The 19,149-nt window shown below is 45.4% G+C and overlaps 2 protein-coding genes across 7 annotated transcripts in view; one reads left to right on the top strand and one right to left on the bottom strand.

The window, feature by feature from the left end:
- Positions 1–6,180: 6,180 nt before the first annotated feature.
- On the bottom strand, positions 6,181–18,678 carry Mkrn2os (MKRN2 opposite strand). 6 transcript variants are annotated; one of them, XM_046425534.2, is made up of 6 exons: positions 18,536–18,678; positions 16,021–16,120; positions 14,230–14,348; positions 10,551–10,600; positions 7,420–7,582; positions 6,181–6,538 (listed from the first exon to the last, which is right to left on the bottom strand). In XM_046425534.2, the coding sequence occupies exons 2-6, from the start codon at positions 16,069–16,071 to the stop codon at positions 6,286–6,288; spliced, it is 636 nt and encodes a 211-aa protein (XP_046281490.1). In that variant the 5' UTR covers positions 16,072–16,120; positions 18,536–18,678; the 3' UTR covers positions 6,181–6,285. The 6 variants fall into 6 exon arrangements, with proteins under 6 accessions (XP_046281490.1, XP_046281492.1, XP_046281491.1 ...); XM_046425536.2 differs by having other exon boundaries at positions 14,230–14,345; XM_046425535.2 differs by having other exon boundaries at positions 16,021–16,133; positions 18,536–18,664.
- A 36-nt stretch (positions 18,679–18,714) lies between these two features.
- Positions 18,715–19,149, top strand: part of Mkrn2 (makorin ring finger protein 2) — a 32,655-nt gene continuing 32,220 nt past the window's right edge. Inside the window, exon 1 of the mRNA XM_046425532.2 lies at positions 18,715–18,844. Coding sequence (XP_046281488.1) covers positions 18,819–18,844 — 26 coding nt within the window. The 5' untranslated portion in view covers positions 18,715–18,818. The remainder of the gene's footprint in view (positions 18,845–19,149) is intronic.

Here is a 19,149-nt window from a genome sequence, read left to right as displayed (position 1 = left end):
GGCACCTGTAATGGGGCAGGGAGGGAGTGCCTGAGACAGGCAGATCGCAAGTTGGAGGTCAGCCTGGGCAATTTAGCAAGATCCTGTCTCAAAGTTTAAAAAATGACTGGGGATATAGAGACGTAGCTCAGGGCACTGGATCCCTAGCTTGTACACCTTGAAGCTTGTGACTCCAGTAATGGTGTGGTATGAAAAAGCCAGAGACCACACAGTAGGTATTGATGACGGCAAGCTCTAGAAGCAGCATCTTCACCCCCTGTCCCCGTGGCTGCTGGGGACCCAGGGCTTTGTATATATTAGGCAAGCACTCTACCACTGAGCTGCATCCCCAGCCCAGAAACAATAGCGCTCTCCAATCCTGTATGGAAGGTGTTCCTTTGTGAATATGATTTGGACTCCGCATGGCAGGCCAGGTGCTCTTCAGCATTACCACAGGGCCCTTGGGCTCTAGAATGGGGTTTGGGTCTAACATTGCTCTCACAGTTTCTAGCTAACAGCAGTAGTAGCTGCTCTTTGGAGGATTTATGTCCTGACACTTTGGTGGTATGTGTTTTCTTTTTTTTTTTTTTTTTTAAAAAAATACCTTCAGGAGTTTTCCACAGTTCACTGGGGATGATGCTGCAGCTTCGCTTACAACAGTGATTGCCTCATCTGTAACTTCAAAGCCTCAGGCTTAGGTGGTACTCAATCTTGCGACCCTTCCTGAGAGGCTTCAAAACTGAAATACAGAGCCAGGTAGTCTGTGTATCACACCTGTGATCCCAGCAACTCAGCTAAGGCAGGAGGATCACAGGTTTGAGGCCAGCCTCAGCATTCCTTGCAAGACCCTCTCTCAAAAAGGGCTAGAAGCTGGGTGCAATGGCACATGCCTATAGTCCCAGAAACTTGGGAGGCAAAGATAGGAAGAGCTTGAGTTCCAGACCAGCCTCAGCAACTTAGCAAGGCTCTAAGCAATTCAGCAAGACCCTACCTCAAAAAAAAAAAAAAAAAAAAAACAAGGGATGGGAATGTGGCCCAGTGGTAAAGCACCCTGGGTTCAATCCCCAACCAAAAAGAAGAGCTGGAGATAAACCTTAGAGGTAGAGGTCCCTCCATACTAGGACCTGAAATCCTCACGTGGTAGGTCATGTAGCTCAGTATAGCTTGCCTAGTATGTACAAAGCCCAGGATTTAATCCCTAGCGTCAAGAAACAAACAAAACAAAGCCTTCACAAAGTCATCTTTCTCCATCACTGGGCTCTCGAGGTGTTCAGTTTCCTGCTAGAGCCAGGTGTGGTTTGGTTATGTAGTTCCAGCTACTCAGGAGGCTGAGGCAGGAGGATCGCAAGTTCAAAGTCAGCCTCAGCAACAGCGAGGTGCTGAGCAACTCAGTGAGACCCTGTCTCTAAATAAAATACAAAATAGGGCTGGGGTGTGGCTCAGTGGTCTAGTGCCCCTGAGTTCAATCTCTGGTACCCCCCCCCCAAAAAAAAGAAGAGCTTTCCACTGTATGAGGCTAGTCTCAGTGGCCTCACAGGCTCACCATGTACACTTAGCACAGGGATGTCACTGGCTTGAGCACACCATACTTGGGAACACCATGAAGCTTTCTGGAACCGACTATTTTCACAAATTTTGTCACTTAGTGCAAAATATTGTACACAACATTATATACATACTTGACCACGTTTTTTGTTGGGTTTTTGTTCTGTTTTGGTTGTTTTTTTTTTTTTTCTTTTTTTTTTTTTTTTTTGGTACTAGGAATTTACCTAGGGATGCTTTCACTGAGCCACATCCCTGGTCCTTTGGTTTTTTTTTTTTTTTTTTTTTTGAAACAAGGTGTTGCTAAATTGCTAAGGTTGGCCTTGAACTTGTGACCTTCCTGCCTCAGCCACCCAAGTTGCTGCACGGCAAGATTATGCCTTTTATGTTTACTTTCTCAGGACATTTTATCACTTCCAACTTCTCCTTGGCCTCCAAAACTTACCTACTTATTTTATGATGCTTCTCCCTATCCTTCGATGTTTTCAGATACCAAGGTCGGGAGATGGGGTGACGGACGGCACACCACAAGCCCAAACAGTAGAAGCAGTAGGTGACCTGCAAAGATGGCAGCTTGTGCCACCTCCTCCATCCAATCTAATGCCAAGGTCTCCACTTGCATAGTCATTGGTGATGCACAGAAGTGACCATCTCTGAGCCTTAGCCACTGTTCTCGTGAGACCGTCAACCCCAACCCACAGGGCTGCTGTGTGCATAAATGACACACGGGTGTCTGTACCACCTCAGTTCTTGCTCTGAACATGTGCTATCATAACTTCCAAAAAAAAAAAAAATTGTGCCCCCACATTGGATGTCCAAATCAAATATAACCACCAGGGCAGGGTTGGCTGCAAAATCATTCAAGTGGCATTCAGAAACCGAACTCAAGGAGCACCCTCTTAGCCAGGTGAGGTCAGAAGTGTCCCCCTGCGGTTGGGTGTGTGCTTCTGCAAATGCACGATGGTCCTGCTCCACAAGGTTGGGGTGCAGCCAGGCCCCTCTCCCAGGAATGCACTCCTGTAGCTGAGATTTTATTTATTTGATTTTATTTGCAGTTCTGGAGAGATGGAACCCAGGGCCTCACGCTATGCCAGGCAAGCACTCCGCCACTGAGCTACACCCCAGGCCTCGTGCGTAATGATCTTGCAGATGGCATCAGAAGAGTGGCGGATCCCACCAGGTCCATCTGTGGATCCAAACTCAGCAACCTCAGCATACGGGTTTCCCCAGATAACTCCCTTGAAGGCTGAGGAGGGCAGTGAACCTTCTAGAAAGGAACCCCGGCTGGGTTGTGCCCTTGAGCAACTTCCTTGCTGCCTTTTATCAGCCTCAGTGATCTTAATTCTAAAATGGGCCCCTGTGAATGTTTTTCTCATTGTGTGGTGACAGGGACAAAGAAGGAGGACCCAAAAGGCACCTGGCACAACAGGGAGTCTTCCTTCCTTCCTGGCAGGAGTGACTCAGATCCGCCCAATTGACAAGAGGCCAAAAAGACACAACATCTGTCTATTTGTATTCAGAGCAAATTCCATGTTGGGATGGTGCCAGAGGGGCCACTCCATCATGGGAGCAAACTGACTTATCTCTGTCCTGCCCTATGAAGCCTGGGGCTCCACTAGGGTGGTCACCCTGGGAAGGCCCTGACCCGGCTCTGCCAGGCAGTGACACAGGGATTAAAGTGGTTCAGGGGTGGCTGGGGTTGTGGCTCAGCAGCAGAGCACCCACCTCGCACAGGCGAGACCCTGGGCTTGATCCTCTGCATAATATAAAAATAAATAAATAAAATAGAGGTATTGTGTCCAACTACAACTAAAAAAACAAATATTTAAGTAAATAAATAAAGTGGTTCAGGGGCAGCAAACCTGCCTTCCTTTTAGGGAACCGCCTTCTTGGGTGAGGGTTAGCACTTGACAGTTCACAGGGCTTAAAAGCTTTAAGAGGGGTTTGGGGGCTGGGGGTGTGGCTCAAGCTCCCCTGGCATGTGTGCAGCCCGAGTTCGATCCTCAGCACCACAAACAAAGATGTTGTGCCCACCGAAAACTAAAAAATAAATATTAAAAAATTCTCTCTCTCTCTCTCTCTCTCTCTCTCTCTCTCTCTCTTAAAAAAAAAGACAAGTTTGGGTTCTAGGTTTCAGCAATTCCTTATGAGAGGCCGGAGGGTTGATAGTGAGACTCAGGTTTGTGTCCCACTTCATCCTACGTTAGTTGTGTGAGCCTGACGTCAAATGTTCTCAACTCTAAAATGAAGTTAATGTTACTGATACGCCCACACAGTGGAATGTCACTCAGCCACCAAAAGAAATGAAACTGGCCAGGCACAGTGGTGCACGGTAATCCCAGTGGCTCAGGAGGCTGAGGCAGGAGGATCAGGAGTTCAAAGTCAGATTCAGCAAAAGCGAAGCCCTAAGCAATTCATGAGACCCTGTCTCTAAATAAAATGCAAAATAGGGCTGGGGATGGGGCTCAGTGAGTTCAATTCCTGGTACACCCCTGCACAGCCAAAAAAGAGATACTAACTGAACACAGTGGCTTATGCCTATGATCCCAGTGACTAAGGAGACTGAGGCAGGAGGTTCACAAGTTCAAGGACAGCCTAGGAAAGTTACCAAGATCCTGTCTCATAATTAAAAATAAAAAAATAAAAAGGGCTGGGGGGTGGGACCTGTGGCTGTGGCTCAGTGGTAGAGTGCTTGCCTGGCACGTGTGAGGCACTGGGTTTGATCCTCAGCACCACATAAAAATAAAATAAAGGTATTGTGTCCAACTACAACTAAAATAAATATATATATGGGGTCCCACGCCTGTAATCCCAGCAGCTTGGGAGGCTGAGGCAGGAGGATTGCAAGTTCAAAGCCAGCCTCAGCAAAAGCGAGGCCCTAAGCAACTCAGTGAGACCCTGTCTCTAAATAAAATGCAAAACAGGACTGAGGATGGGGCTCGGTGGTTGAGGGCCCCTGAGTTCACTCTCCAATACCAAAAAAAAAAAAAAAGAAGAAGAAGAAGGAGGAGGAACAGACAGACAGAAAAGGTTCTGTACTGTATGATTCCATATATATGAAATATCTAAAATAGGTAAATCCATAGAGAATGCAATTAAGTAAAAATGAGATAACATAGGAAAAGGGTCTGGCAGGTAATTGATGTATTGTTTCACCTTTCAGATAAAATTACCATTGCTTTTATTACTTTCTCTAGAAAGTGAAAAATCTCGATCACGCCCTGGAAGGTAACACAGAAGGAGAAGGAGGTGACCAAAAAAATAGTCTGAGGTATGGTAGCCAAGGACAGCTCAACATTCAGCCCCTCCTGAACTAGATGCAGCTGTTGGGTCTTCTTCTTTTTTCTTCCCCCCTTTAATAATGTTTCTTGGGGTTTCTTAGCTCTTGGAGTGTTTTGCACAAGCTGAAGCTTTGGAAAAAAAATTCACTGTGTGAGTCCTGGTCTCTCCATTCTATGACACTGAGGTACTTGGTGTGCCCAGTGGTCAGTCCCCAATGTGTGCCCCAGGCAGTGCTGAACAATGACATGAAGAAGCACTGTCACCAGAGAGAACCCTGAGACCTCATCTGGAGAACAGAGTTTGGTTTCAGTGTTGAGCCTCCTTTTTTTTGGTACTGGGGATTGAAACTAGGGATGCTTTACCACTGAGCCACCACCCTCTATTTTTATTATCTATTTCATTTTGTTAATTATTTTTTATTATTAATTTTATTATTTTTATTTGAGCAACTTGCTAAACTGCTGAGGCTCGCCTTGACCTTACGATCCTCCTGCCTCAGCCTCCCAAGTGGCTAGGATTACGGGAGTACACGGTGCCCAGCCAGAGCCTCCTTATCACTGTGGTTAGCAGGTAGCTGGTGTGAGAAATCAAAGGATTCTCAGTTCAGAATTCTACAAAGCTGAGCAACATTGCCATCTATTGGTGTTATTTCAGTGACTAATTTCCTTCATTACACGTAAAACCTATAGATATGGGACTTTGGTTTTGTAGGAGTGGGGAATTTGTAGCCTCGTAACATGAAAGGGAAAAAAATATATAAAGCAAACCACCTCCAGACCAGAGAGTGACCCCTAAAAGAGGGAATGGGGACCTTCTGAAGCCTTGAAAATTCAGCAGTGAAGCCCTAAGAGAAATTAGCATGAAGTATTATGAAAACATTCTACTATTATCAGTTTTTATTTTAGCTGATTTTGTAATGACATAATTTTTACCTCCTTCCCATTTTGCATATTGAGGTAAACAATCCTTATTTTCTCCTTTTGTCTCTAATGATGGTGAATGGCTAACCCAGATGCTGGCATACCCTGGGTATGGTGGGTCTTAACCCCTGCAGTGACCCAGGCGTTGAATGCACGGCTTTGCAGACAAACCTGGGTATGAACCCCAGTTCTGTCGTTATATGACATTGGGAAAGTATTTTCATATGCAAAAGAGACATAATGTTGGTTCCTTGAAGATGGGAAATTAGACTAGAGAAACTGACACCTAAAACAGAGTGTGAAGGAGGGGAAGTTGGAATACAAATGCTCCTCCACTTAAGATGGGATTATACCTCTAAACCCACCATAGCCAGGTAAGGAGATGCACACCTGTAATCCCAGCCTCCGGGAGGCTGAGGCTGGAGGATCCCCTCGACTACAGTAAGCTGAAATAGACTTAAAGAAAACCACACATCTTTTTATTAACTCTAATTAGATGCATTTGGAAATCCTCAGGACCAATTAAAGACAGTGACCCCTGAATGTCCTGTCCCCTCCACCCTCACACATAGCCCTCAGCACAAACCACCTCAGAAGGAGGGCTTGTTCCTTGGTCAGGATGGTCAACTGCGTAGAAACCATGCTTTTCTATTGCCCGGTAGAGGGTGATGTACTTGGAGGCCAACCGTGTCCTTGGGATCACATATTTCTCCGTGAATTCATTCTTGTCCAGTTGCTCTTTGCCTTCTGTGGTCAGAATGCAGTTGATGAATGAGAGGGTGTAGCTGTAGCAGTTGTGGTGGTCTTCGTCATACCTTTCAGGAGAGGGATACAGAGAAGAAAAGCTGAGCTGTGTGTTTGTATGCATGCATTTATTTATTTAAGGTATGACCCAGCATGGCGGTGCATACCCGCCATCCCAGTGACTTGGGAGGCTGGAGCAGGAGGATCAGAAGTTCAAGGCTAGCCTCAGCAACTTAGCTAGACCCTGTCTCAGAATAAAAAATAAAAAGGATGTGGCTTAGTGGTAAAGCACCTCTGAGTTCAATCCCCAGTACCAAAAAGAGAGAGAGACAGAGTCTCTCTGTGCTGCCCAGGCTGGCATTGAACTGAGCTCAAGAGATCCTCCTGCTACAGCCTCCCCAGAAGCTGGGACTATTGGTGCACCCCACAGCACCAGCCCCTGAGAGGCTGAACTTTAAAAGCTTCTAAGGAACAGGTTGTGAAGCTATGGAAGGACTTTCATAATTGAAATCTGTTTCCTCAGGGGATAGGGCCCCTTTATGTGCTGACCCACTTACTTATGAAGCCTCCAGAGGTACAATTCTGGGGGACAATGGCATCTTGGGCTATATCTGCTTATTAACCAAAAGACAGGTAGGAGTAGGCTCACCCAAGCATTTAGGACTTAGGTGCCTATAAACTGCCAACCTGGAGAACTTAATTTGAATGAGAGTCTACATTTTAGAAGTGAAATTCCATACCTAAGTTTTATGATAGCCCACAGGATCAAAACTCATTGCAAGGGAAACTGCAGAAACATTGAAATTCACAAGTATACTATCCATCTTCTAAAAGGGTGAGGGAGAAAGGAATTGAGAAATCAATTTCAAAATTGCTAAAATTAAAAAAAAAAAAAAAGATCCCCCACAGGGATCACACCTGCATGCAGAATGTGGTCTTCGTAGCCACCCACCTGTGTGGCAGCCAGGCTCCCATGGCTGAGAAGTCTTCCAAGTACCTGTTCCACTGGTCTCTCAGTCCAAACATGTTGGGCTGCACTAACGGGACACTTAGACTCTGCTCCCATCCCGCCTGGTCTCGCCGGACACCGCGTTGGTTGTAATTATACACGACCCCTGCAAACCAAAGTCACACAGAGCCCAGGGAAAAACTCATGTCTGTTAAAAGGCACCTCAGACAAGAGCAGCAGCCACCTCAGGAACTTGCCCTATGGTGAATGCAGGCTCCGCTTTCCTGCTACTGTCAGAGAGCAAGAGAGAGACTCTAGAATAAGTATGGGAAGCAGCAATCCATCGAGTGAGATTTAGATATGAAATTTAGATGTTTTATTGTCTAAAATTATTTGTTGGTTTTTTTAGTACTTGGGATCAAACCTAGGGATGCTCTACCACTAAGCTACACCCCCCAAGTCTTTTTTTTTTTAATGAGACAAGTTCTCATAAGTTGCTGAGGGCCTCGCTAAGTTGCTGAGGCTAGTATCCAACTTCCCATCCTCCTGCCTCAGCCTCCCAAGTGGCTGGGATTACCAGTAATTACCACCATGCCTGGCTAAAAATAAAAATTTTAAAACGGGCTCTGCGGGGTGTAGATCAGTGATTGTTCTGGTTTGGATGTGAGGTGTCCCCCAAAAGCCCACGCACGTGTGAGACAATGCAAGAAGGTTTAGAGGAGAGATTATTGGGTTATAGCCTGACCCTAATCAGTGAATTGATCCCTGGTGGGGTGAACTGAGTGGTAACTGGAGGCAGGTGGGGGGAGGCTGGAGGAAGGGGTTTGCTCAGGGCGTGGCTATGGGGTATATATTTTGTATCTGGAGCGTGGAGTCTCACTCTCTCTGTTTTCTGATCCACACGTGAGCTGCTTCCCTCTGCCACACTCTTCTGCCATGATATCCTGCCTCACTGGAGCCCTGAGGAATGGAGCCTGCCTTCTATGAACTAAAACCTCTGAAATCGTGAGCCCTCAGATAAACCTTTCCTCCTCTACAGTTGTCCTGGTCGGGTCCTTTTAGTCACAGCAGTGAGAAAAGTTGACTTAAAAGAGTGGTATGGTGTTTGCCTAGCATGCAAGAGTTGGGGTTCAGTCCCCAGTTCTGCAAACAAACAAAAACCAGTTCTAGTTTGTGTTCATGTTGTTAGTTTCTTTTTTTTTTTAATATTTATTTTTTAGTTATCGGCGGATACAACATCTTTGTTTTGTATGTGGTGCTGAGGATCGAACCCCGGCCACACGCATGCCAGGCGAGCGCGCTACTGCTTGAGCCACATCCCCAGCCCCTCATGTTGTTAATTTCCTCTTCCTCCAACAGGAAAAACAACCAGAGAGGCCAGAACTAAGAGCCCCACCTGCTCCCAGGGTCCAGGCCCTTCTCCTGCAGAGGAAAATGATTCTGGTTTCTGGTTACAAACTCTGCACCTCAGAACTCAATCCAGCCAAAGGAGCATTCTGTGTAATCGCCATATACTTTTTAAAAAATTTTTGCAGTGCTGGGGATGGAACCTAGGGCCTCCTGCATGCTAGGCAAGCACTGTACCAGGGAGCTACCCCCACAGCTTACCTTAAAAAAAAAATTAAGCAAAGTACTTCAGGTCCTCCCACACCCTCAGGTGTTCTAACCTTCAGCTTGATTCCTGAATCCCTCATGGTGCTGGGACCCAGTGGCAGTAGGTTGAATATAGGATTGGGAAATCAAGGGATATGGGTCCAGAGGTTCAGACTCAACATGTGGAGGTCTTGGGCAACTCAACCTCTCAGGAAGTCTGTTTTTTCCTCTCTAAAAGTCAATGAAAAACTGTGCAGGTTTGCAGGGGTCTTCACTGAGAAAAACACTGAAGAGCTTTGAAGGGGCTGAAGATGTGGCTCCGTGGTCATGTTGTGGGAAACAGACTGGCTGAGAGGCAGACTGGAGAGGAGGAGGAGGAGAACGCCAAGCATCATTTCACCCTGGTGGGCCCAGAGAAGAACAAACTCCAAATTCTGAGCCCTGATCCACAGTTTTCACAGCATTTATAGATTATTTGGCGTCATCTTAGAATGGGTCTACATTCTATCACTGGACCCTTTTTTCCACTCTTTTAAAAAGAATTCCTAGCCGGCGTGGTGGTGCACGCCTGTAATCCCAGCAGCTCAGGAGGCTGAGGCAGGAGGATCTCGAGTTGAAAGCCAACCTCAGCAATTTAGCAAGGCACTTAGCAACGCAGTGAGACCGTGTCTCTAAATAAAATATAAAAAAGGGCTGGGGATGTGGCTGTTATTGAGTGCACCTGAGTTCAATCCTCAGCACCCCCCCCCAAAAAAAACAATTCTTAATCTACGTGGCTGAAGGCCTGTGCAAGGTCTCTTAATAAAGCATGCTCACAGAAATGGATAAGAAGAAATGGCTCTTTTTACAGGCATCTGTTAAATCTCTAGCCTTGAAAGCCTGGCACAGGGGTGTTTACCTATCAAGAGGGAAGAGTCATATTCCCAGTGCAGTGTTTTACTGTCCAAAAGGTAGGGACCATAGTTAATTAGGCTTCCTGAAGAAAGGCTGAGAGAAGAGAGAAAAATTGACTTTCCCCACGTTTCTTACCATAAGGCTTTGTTTGCTTAATATTTTTTAGTCGTCGTTGATGGACCTTTAATTAATTAATTAATTAATTTATTTATTTATTTATGCGGTGCTGAGAATCAAACCCAGGGCCTCACATATGCTAGGCAGGTGCTCTACTGCCAATCCCCAACCTCAGCCCTCACCATAACACTTATAATTTCTTTTCACAACCAGGTCTGGTTTTGCCATCACCATAGAGCGCTCATCTAATACGTGCAATGCCCTGGGTTCCATATCTGGCACTGTGGGCGGGGGGAAGCTTCCAAATATTTAGTATGTGAGTAGTAATAACTTGCCTAGAGTCAAGTGTTTCTATTTTTTTTTTTTTTTTGCAGGGGCCGGGGGTAGCTGTTCCTACCTCATGGTGGAACAGCAGGATCACTAGTTAAATGTTGCTATAATTACATCTTTTCTAGAAATACCAGTCTCCTCAAACTGGGTGTGGTGGCATGATTTTTTTTTAACTAAAAAAAGTACGCAAATACACTCACCATTTGTGTTAGTGATTCCAACATGGAGATCAGACTTGCCATCATACTCCCTGAAAGAAACACTTATTATTATAATTATTTATTTACTTCTTTTAATGATGAGTATTGAACCCAGTGGCTGTACCACTGAGCTGCATCCCCAGCCCATCTTTTTTTTTTAATTTATTAATATTTATTTTTTAGTTCTTGGCGGACATAACATCTTTGTTTGTATGTGGTGCTGAGGATCGAACCCGGGCTGCACGCATGCCAGGTGAGCGCGCTACCGCTTGAGCCACATCTCCAGCCCCCCCAGCCCATCTTACTTTTATTTTATTTTTTTTTTTACTTTGAGACAGGGTTTCGCTAAGTTGCTACAGCTGGCCTCAAACCTGGGATCCTCCTGCCTCAGCCTCCCAAGTTACTTGGATGACAAGCATGCACCACCATGCCTGGCAAGTTCTCATATGAAATATCTAGTCCCTCTATATACTTAAAGTAGAAGTGGTAGGAAGAAAAAACTTTTTTGTAAATATCTTTTTAAAACTGATGGGAAATAGCATTTGGAATCGTTAACCCACCTCTGAATGGTATACTGTAGGCACTTGCTCACTGGGCTGAGGGTGGCAGAAGGAAAGACGTTACACAGGTATTTTGTTAGGAAATACTAGAAAATTCTAGCTTACTCATTGCCGTGTATGTTCTGTGCATTTTGTCCAACTTTGCTGCACTGTATACATTATGCATCTACTGGAGGAAGGAGACTTAATTCTATAATACCTAATCTCCAGATATTAAAACGGTTGCCAGTGTATGACATTAGTAGTTGGTAAACTAACACATTCTGTACACTTTGTGTTAAAATTCATAGAAAGGCAGTCTTCAGAAAAGGACTCTTGAAAGGAAATGGTAACAGGACCTCCGAGAGACACCTGAGACAGGAGAGGAGGAATTGGAAGAAATGGAGGATTCTAGGCTGGAATGCCTACAAGATGGAATGCCTAGCTTACAAGATGCTTTCAGATAGAACCATCTTCACGTGTGAGTAGTTTATTGGGCTCTACTGTGGACATTGTGGACACACTTAAGTCCTTATTGGAAACTTCTAGTCTTTCTAGCTCTTTAGAGACTCACAAAGTATATTAAAAGTAGAGGCAGTAAATAAAGCATTTGGTAGATTAAAAAGGAAGAAAGAGGAGGAAAAGCAGCAGCAGCCTATGATAGAGGTCCTCCCCCTCTCGTGTGGCACCTTAAGATAAAGGGCTAGGGACTGTAGCACACAATCCTGAGGCAGGAGGATTGCAAGTGTGAGGCCAGCCTCAGCAAGTTAGCAAGGCCCTGGTCAATAAAATTTGAAAAAGAGCTCGGGCAGTAGCTCAGTGGTAAAGCACCCTTGGATTCAATTCCCTGTCCCCCCCCAAAAAAAAAAAGTATATAAACAAACATAAAAATGCATGGGGTTGGGCTGGGGTTGTAGATCAGAGGTAAAGTGCTCCTCTAGCACATGCGAGGCCCAGGGTTCGATCCTCAGCACCACATATAAAGATATTTTGTCAACTACAACTAAAAAATAAATATTAAAAAAATGCATGGGGTTGGGGGGGTATAGCGGTGCTTAGCAGGTGCTTAGCATACATGGGATGCTAAATTCAATCCTCAGCACCAAGGGGCGAGCTTAGGGCCAGTCTGAAATTCGATCATGCATCGTGTCATTTCAGGAAAGCGGGTCTATGGCATCCCTAGGAGAGCTCTTCAGTAAGGATTTGTTTTCCCGGCCAATGTTATGAGAAGGAAATCCTGAATTCTGGCCACTTGATTCAAAAGCTTTTGAAATCCCACCAGTTAATGACTCAGAGGCGGCTCTTATGAAAGAGCTGGGCCTCTGTGGTTCTGTTTAAGGTGGAAGCGAAGGTCCTGCTAGGCTGGGGAGCCACAGTCTGAGCTGAATGTGAATTTTGGAATAGAAGGAGCACAGGGTTGAAGCCTCATGATTGACACTTGGGCCAGGCTTATGTGCCTGATCCCTGGACCTCACCACCTGCAAAGTTGGAGCCATCCACCTTTGACAGCTGAGGGATTAGAGACTTGGAGAGGGTTCTCAGAGCTGGTTAGTAAAAGAACCAGGATAAGAGATGAGTCTTCCTCACCCCAGAGCCTGAACATACTTCCTAAATAAAGTGCATGCCATCATTCAATAACATGCACGCCACTTTAAAAACCTGGTTTATACAGGGTCATTTTCAATTCTATTTGTAAACTCCACAGGAACAGTTGAGACATAATGTTTTCTTTTTGATTTCTGCATTCATTCTTTTTTTGGGGGTGGGGGGGCACTCAACCACTGAGCCACCTTCCCAGCCCTATTTTGTATTTTATTTAGAGACAGGATCTCACTGAGTTGTTCAGCACCTCGCCATTGCTGAGGCTGGCTTTGAACTTGCGATCCCTCCTGACTCAGCCTCTCTAGCTGCTGGGATTGCATTCATTCTTAAAGCCAGGGAGCAGCCACAGTGAAATTTTTTGGGGGGAAGGGGGTACTGGGGAAGAAGTACAGGGAAAGTTTACCACTGAGCTACATCCTCAGCCTTTTTTTTTTTTTTAATACCACAGACTGGGTGGGTTTTTTAATATTTATTTTTTGGTTAGAGGTGAGCACAATATCTTTATGTGATGCTGAGGATCGAACCCACTGCCTTATGAATGCTAGGCGAGTGCTCTGCCTGTGAGCCACAATCCCAGCTCCATCCTCAGTCTCTTTTTTTTTTTTTTTTTTCCTTGAGACAGGCTCTCTAAATTGTTGAAGCTGGCCTTGAACTTGCAATCCTGCGTCAGCCTCCCAAGTCGCTGGGATTAAAAGGTACTATTTTGATAGGATTGGCAGCTGGTTATTTTCCCAGTTAGCCTCTTAGCAGATACTTTTCTCTCCTAAAATTGTTTGAGCAGGTGTGTCCTTCCTATATTGTGCACATATTCTTAAAAAATATGTGCACATTAAATTTTTTTTTTAATTTTAGTTGTTGTTGGACCTTTATTTTATTTGTTTATTTATATGCAGTGCTGAGAGTTGAACCTACTAGTGCCTCACACATAAAAGGCAAATGCTCCAACACAAAGCCATACCCCCAACGACCCCCGCACACCAATCGGATTTTTATTTTTTGACTTTCTTTTTTTGGTACCAGGGATTGACTTCGGGGGGCACTTGACCACTGAGCCACATCCCCAACCCTATTTTTTTTTTTTTTTGGTATTTTATTTAGAGACAGGGTTTCACTGAGTTGCTTAGCACCTTGCTTTTTGCTGAGGCTGGCTTTGAAATTGTGATCCTCCTGCCTCAGCCTCCCAAACCACTGGAATTACAGGTGTGTGCCACTCCACCCAGCTGACATTTAAAAAATATATATTTATTTATTTTAGTTGTTGATGGACCTTTGGTTTGCTTATTTATTTATATGTGGTGCTGAGGATCGAATCCAGTGCCTCACCCATGCTAGGCAAGCGCTCTACCACTGAGCCACAAAACAAGTAGGTCTACATATCAGGATTTAAGGTCAAAACACAGGTAAGATCACTCACGAAACTGACACTTCCCACTGTATAGTGCATATTGGTAACAGAAAAATTTTAGTGACACAAACAGAAGGAAAACTTTGCACAATTCAACGTGTTTAAAAAAAAAAAAAAAAAAAAAACACCATACCTGAGAAATGTCCCCTGAGTTGGTCGCAGCAGGAAGGAGCATTTTTCTTGATGCCCATCAGTGAATGGATTAGAGATGCTAACAGGTGCTTCCTCCAGTTTCCCGGAGCCCACTTCCTGCTGACAGAGAGGACAGTGTCGGGGCACACTGAAGCTGTAGATGGATTTCTTACAGTGGGTGAATTTAATTAAAGGCTTCCCGGCTTCTGGGCAGTACATAGCTTTCACCTTCTGGGCTAGCAGGCGAGGTCTCTGGAGACTTCTTTTCCACAACAGTAACCTGATCCACCATGAGCCAGGTAGGATTAACCAGTAACCAGACCGCCCCATGGGCTGGCTTCTTAAAGAGCTAGTTTCCATTTGTGCTCACTTACAGGCTCCGTGCAGTTTGCAACGAATGACAGCCAGCTCCTATTCATCCTTCAAAGCCCTATTTTTTGGTGCTGAATTTCTCAGCTTTCTTCAGTATTATGTTGAACTGCAAGCACTGGACTCATATTCCTACCAGAACTCTATTATTTAATTAGTCATTTATTCAAGTGCTCATTGCAATCCCAGCAACTCTGGAGGCTGAGGCAAGAAGATCACAAGGTCAAGGCCAGACTTAGCAATTTAGTAGGCCTTCAGCAACTTAGGGAGACCCTGTCTCAAAATAAAAAAGGACTGGGGATTATAGCTCAGTAGTAGAGCACCCCAGGTTCAATTTCCAGTACAAAAAGAAAAAGGAAAGAAAAGGAAAAAAAAAAAATCAGTCATTGAGTTTTATTATTCCCATTAGTCTAAGAGCTGCTTGGGTTTAGAGACTCACCTCTCTATATTTCTTTTAATTTAAAAAAAAAATTCTACTTTTTTAAATTTTTATTTTATTTTTTGCATCACTGGGGATCAAATCCAGGGGTCTTCTACCACAGAACAACATCCCCAGCCCTTTTTATTTCTTTTTCTTGGTGATTGGGTCTCACCAAGTTGTTGAGGCTGTAATCTTGACCTTGTGATCCTCCTGCCTCAGCCTCCGGAGTCATTGGGATTTCAGGTGTGCACCCCCACACCTGGCAGTGATGTGCTTTTTCAACATGTAGCTTCGTGTCTTTATTATTTCAGGGAATTTTTAATAAGTTATAAATTTGAGTATTTTTTTCTTCAGGAAATTCTGTTTTCTGTATATTGCATTTTTTTTTTTTTGGTCTATCTTCACCATTACTTACCTGCTGTGTTTTAAATTGAGATCAAATTTATATACTATGAAATTCACCCATTTAGTGTACAATCCAGTGGTTTTGAGCATATTCACAAGGCTATGCAACCATCACCACTAAGTTTAAAACATTTTCATTACCCCAAATAAGAAACCCCAAACCCCAAACTATTCACAGTCCTGACCCATTTCCCTTCCTACCAGCCCCCGCACCACTAATTTTTCTTTATGATTTTCATATAAAGGGAATCATACGGTATAGGATCTTCTGCATCTGGCTGCTTCTGCTTAGCCTAAGTTATCAAAGTTCACCTAGGTCATAGTATGTCTTCGTTATTTGTTCAGTTTTATGGTTAAATAATATTCCATTGTATGGGCATACTTTGAATATGGATGTTTGGGTTGTTTCAACTTTGGGCTATTATGAGTAATTCTGCTATGAATAAGTTTCACCATTTTCATGTGAAAGCTGGTTATTTTTGTTTTTGCGGTACTGGGGACTAAATCCAGGGTTGCTCTACCACTGAGCCACAACCTTAGCCCTTTTTATCTTGAGACAGGATCTCACTAAGCTGCCCAGGCTGGCCTTGAACTTACAGTCCTTCTGTCTCGGCCTCTTGAGTTGAGGGGATTCCAGGCATGTGCCATTGCACCTGTCTCATGTGCAGATTTTTATGTGGCGGGGTGTTAAGAATACCTGTAGAGAGAACCTGGGAAGAGGTGAGTAAAGGACAGACACACGCGCACAGTGTAGAAGGCACACAGGTGGCTGTTCCTCTCTGCTGCCGTGTTTATTAACCCAAGAAAGGCTACATACTACCCATCACCATGACTGCATTCTAACCAGTATTCCTTTAACCCCGAGTGCTGGCTAGCTGAGAGGAGGTCCAGGTTCATACCAACACAGAGCCCCTTGCCTCCAAGGACGTTTCCGTGGAAACCAGATAGTGCACCTGCATAGTTATCCTATCCTATCCCTATCCTATCCCCTATCCTTCAAGGGGAAACTGCTGGGCATTCCAAGCCTGGGTAACTCGTTAAGAACATTGCTATAGCATCCGGGCATCCCGTGCTTTTACACAGGAGTCTCCCAATAGCCAGGTATTCTGTGTTTTGCATAGAAACTTTCTAGTTACCACGCATGTCACAATCACCAAGTTTGTCAGAGACCCCAATCCCAAACACAATCTCCCACAGCTGTATCTCTTGGTTACACCAGTACCCAGGGGAATTTCTGAGTTACATGGTAACCTTTAAATACTTTGAGAAACTGCTAGACCCTTTCCCCAAGTGCCCACATCATTTCCATAATTTATGAGCGTTCCAGCTCCTCCACATTGCCTACGCTGGCCTGGATTTACTTTAGCCATCTGAGTGGCTGTAAAGTCCTATCTTATTGCATTTCCCTAATGAACATCTTTTCATATGTTTATTGCCAGTTCATATGTCTTTGTTAGGGAAATGTCTATTCAAATCTTTCACACATTTTATAATTGGGTTATTATTTTTTTGGCAGTACTAGGGATTGAACACCCCCAACACCTGAGTGCTCTACCACTGGGGGCTATGTCCCTTGCCCTTTTTATTTTGAGACAGGGTCTCACTATGTTGCCTAGGCTGACATCCAACTTAGATCCTCCTGCCTCAGCCTCCTCAGTGCCTGGCACAATTTTTTTTTTTTAATGCAAAAGAAAAAGCATTTGATAGAAATAAGTCCATTTTAATGATAAAAATACTAAGAAAACTAGGATGAGAGACATTTCCTTAATTTGATAATGAATACTTAAGAAAGTCTGAGGCTTTTATATTGGTAAAATATTATATACTTTGCTTAAATTCAGGAACAAAACAAAACATACACTATTTCCACTTTTTTTTTTCCCACTATACTGAATTATAATGAAGTAAAACTGTCATTGTTTGCTGATAGCTCAATATATTTTTTGGTACTAGTGATTTGAACCCAGGGCATTCTATTTCTGAGCTACCAGCCCTTCTTATTTATTTACTTAGCTAAAAAAATTTTTTTAATGTGTCTATACACAATACCTTTATTTTTATGCAGTGCTGAGGATCAAACACACTGCCTCCCACGTTGAGCCACACCTCCAGCCCAGCCCTTTTTATTTTTTTTATTTTGAGACAAGGTCTAAATTGCTCAGATTGGCCTCAAATTTGGGGTCCTCCTGCTGAAGTCTCCCTAGTAGCTAGGATTACAGGCGTGCACCACCGCAACCACTTGAGCCCAGTTTTTCTTAAAAGTTAAAAAAAAAAAAAAAAAATACAAAGCGACAGGAAATCACTGAAAGATGGAAGGCAAAGGACATGATGTCATATAGGTTTTAAAAATAGATTTGGCGCCGTGGCCAAGGCCTGTAATCCCAGCGACTCTGGAGGCTGAGGCAGGCAGCTCCATGCTAAAATTTAAGTTAATTCAGTGTTTCTGGTGCTTTGTTTTCCATGATGCCCTAATGCCATCAGCAATTTATCGAAACCCAGTCTCTAAGTAAACAAATAAATAAATAATAAAAAAGGGCTGAGGACGTGGTCCAATGGTTAAGCACCCTTGGGTTCAATCAATCAATCCAAAATAATTAATAGTGATAATACAATAGATTATTTTGGACAACAGACTCGGAGACCCGTGGTGAGGCGGTTGCCCGGGCCCAGGATGGGGCGGAGGTGGCTTCTCCTGGGACCCTGACAGCGGGTTTGGGGGAGACGGGGATGCACTGGGCGCAGAAGCGGGATCTGCAGGAGCTGGGTCGAGGCTAACTCTGGGGGTTCCCCTAAGAGGAAATGGAAGACGCAGTGCAGTGGGGTTCCAGCAAAGAAATCGGGCACTGAAACTCGGGGGGAGTAGAGAGATTGACAAAGGGCTGTCGGGAGAGGGGAGAGGGGCGAGGGGTGTTCGTCGGCGCAGGTGAGATCGGGCGGGGCCCGTGGACGCGGGCTCCAGGCTTCTAAGGAGCCCCAATGAGGTGCAGCTGCAGCACTTGGGGATACAGTGCTCAGGCACGAGCTGGCGGGGGCGGGGGATGAGGTGACTTAGGGGATGCAAGAGGCCACTAAGGAGTATTCTTGGCGACAGGAGCAGAATCCTAGGAACTACCTGTCCTGGAAGCGACTGGCAGATCTAGGACGCCTTCAGGATCCGCCCGGGAGGCTTGGAAGAGCGGCCACCGAGCGCCGCGAGGTGTGGGGGACCGCCGGGCTTCACACCCGTTGCGGAACCAATTGTGACGGCGGCTAGGTTTCCGGCCGGCGCTACAAAGGTGCAGCACGTGCGGGGGCGGAGTGCGCCGACGTGACGCGGCTGCGCAGGATGTGCCGGGCCGAGGCCGAGGCGGCAGCGGGAGGCAGCGGCGCGACGACGGCCCCCCAGCCCAGCCACCATGAGCACCAAGCAGGTCACTTGCAGGTGAGTGAGCGACGTCCGAGAGCGCCACGCCACTTCGGGCCGCTCTCGCGAATCCTTGGGAGCCGGAGGACCCCGGTCGTGACGCCAGGGGAACTGAGGCTGGGACTCGGGGAAAGTTCCTCAGCTGTTCGCTCTGAGGCTTTCGAGGGCGGGGCGGGCGCTGAAGCCCCAGCCGGGTCCGGGGAGTGCGTGGCTGAGGCGCCGCTGTGCGAGTGGGAAGCCGGGTCCCTGTGGGCTGGGAGGACGGACGTGCTAACCCGGCCCGGCCACGGGAGCTCGTGGAGCTTGCAGTTCGGCTGGGTGTG

This window comes from Marmota monax, unplaced genomic scaffold, assembly GCF_021218885.2.
Source record: "Marmota monax isolate L192 unplaced genomic scaffold, Marmota_monax_Labrador192_F-V1.1 WCK01_AAM20220418_F8-fsc00028, whole genome shotgun sequence".
NCBI classification, from domain to species: Eukaryota; Metazoa; Chordata; class Mammalia; order Rodentia; family Sciuridae; genus Marmota; species Marmota monax.
The sequence above is the reverse complement of the archived record's forward strand: the minus strand, read 5'-3'. Positions and strand labels throughout refer to the sequence as shown.

Coding starts and splice junctions, on each gene's coding strand:
- Mkrn2os (XM_046425533.2), bottom strand. CDS start 14,588: ATGGAAACTAGCTCTTTAAGAAGCCAGCCCATGGGGCGGTCTGGTTAC. Junction 10,601..14,229: donor ACTCAGGGGACATTTCTCAG/GTATGGTGTTTT, acceptor TGTTTCTTTCAG/GGAGTATGATGGCAAGTCTG. Junction 6,539..7,419: donor GGAGCCTGGCTGCCACACAG/GTGGGTGGCTAC, acceptor CTCTCCTGAAAG/GTATGACGAAGACCACCACA.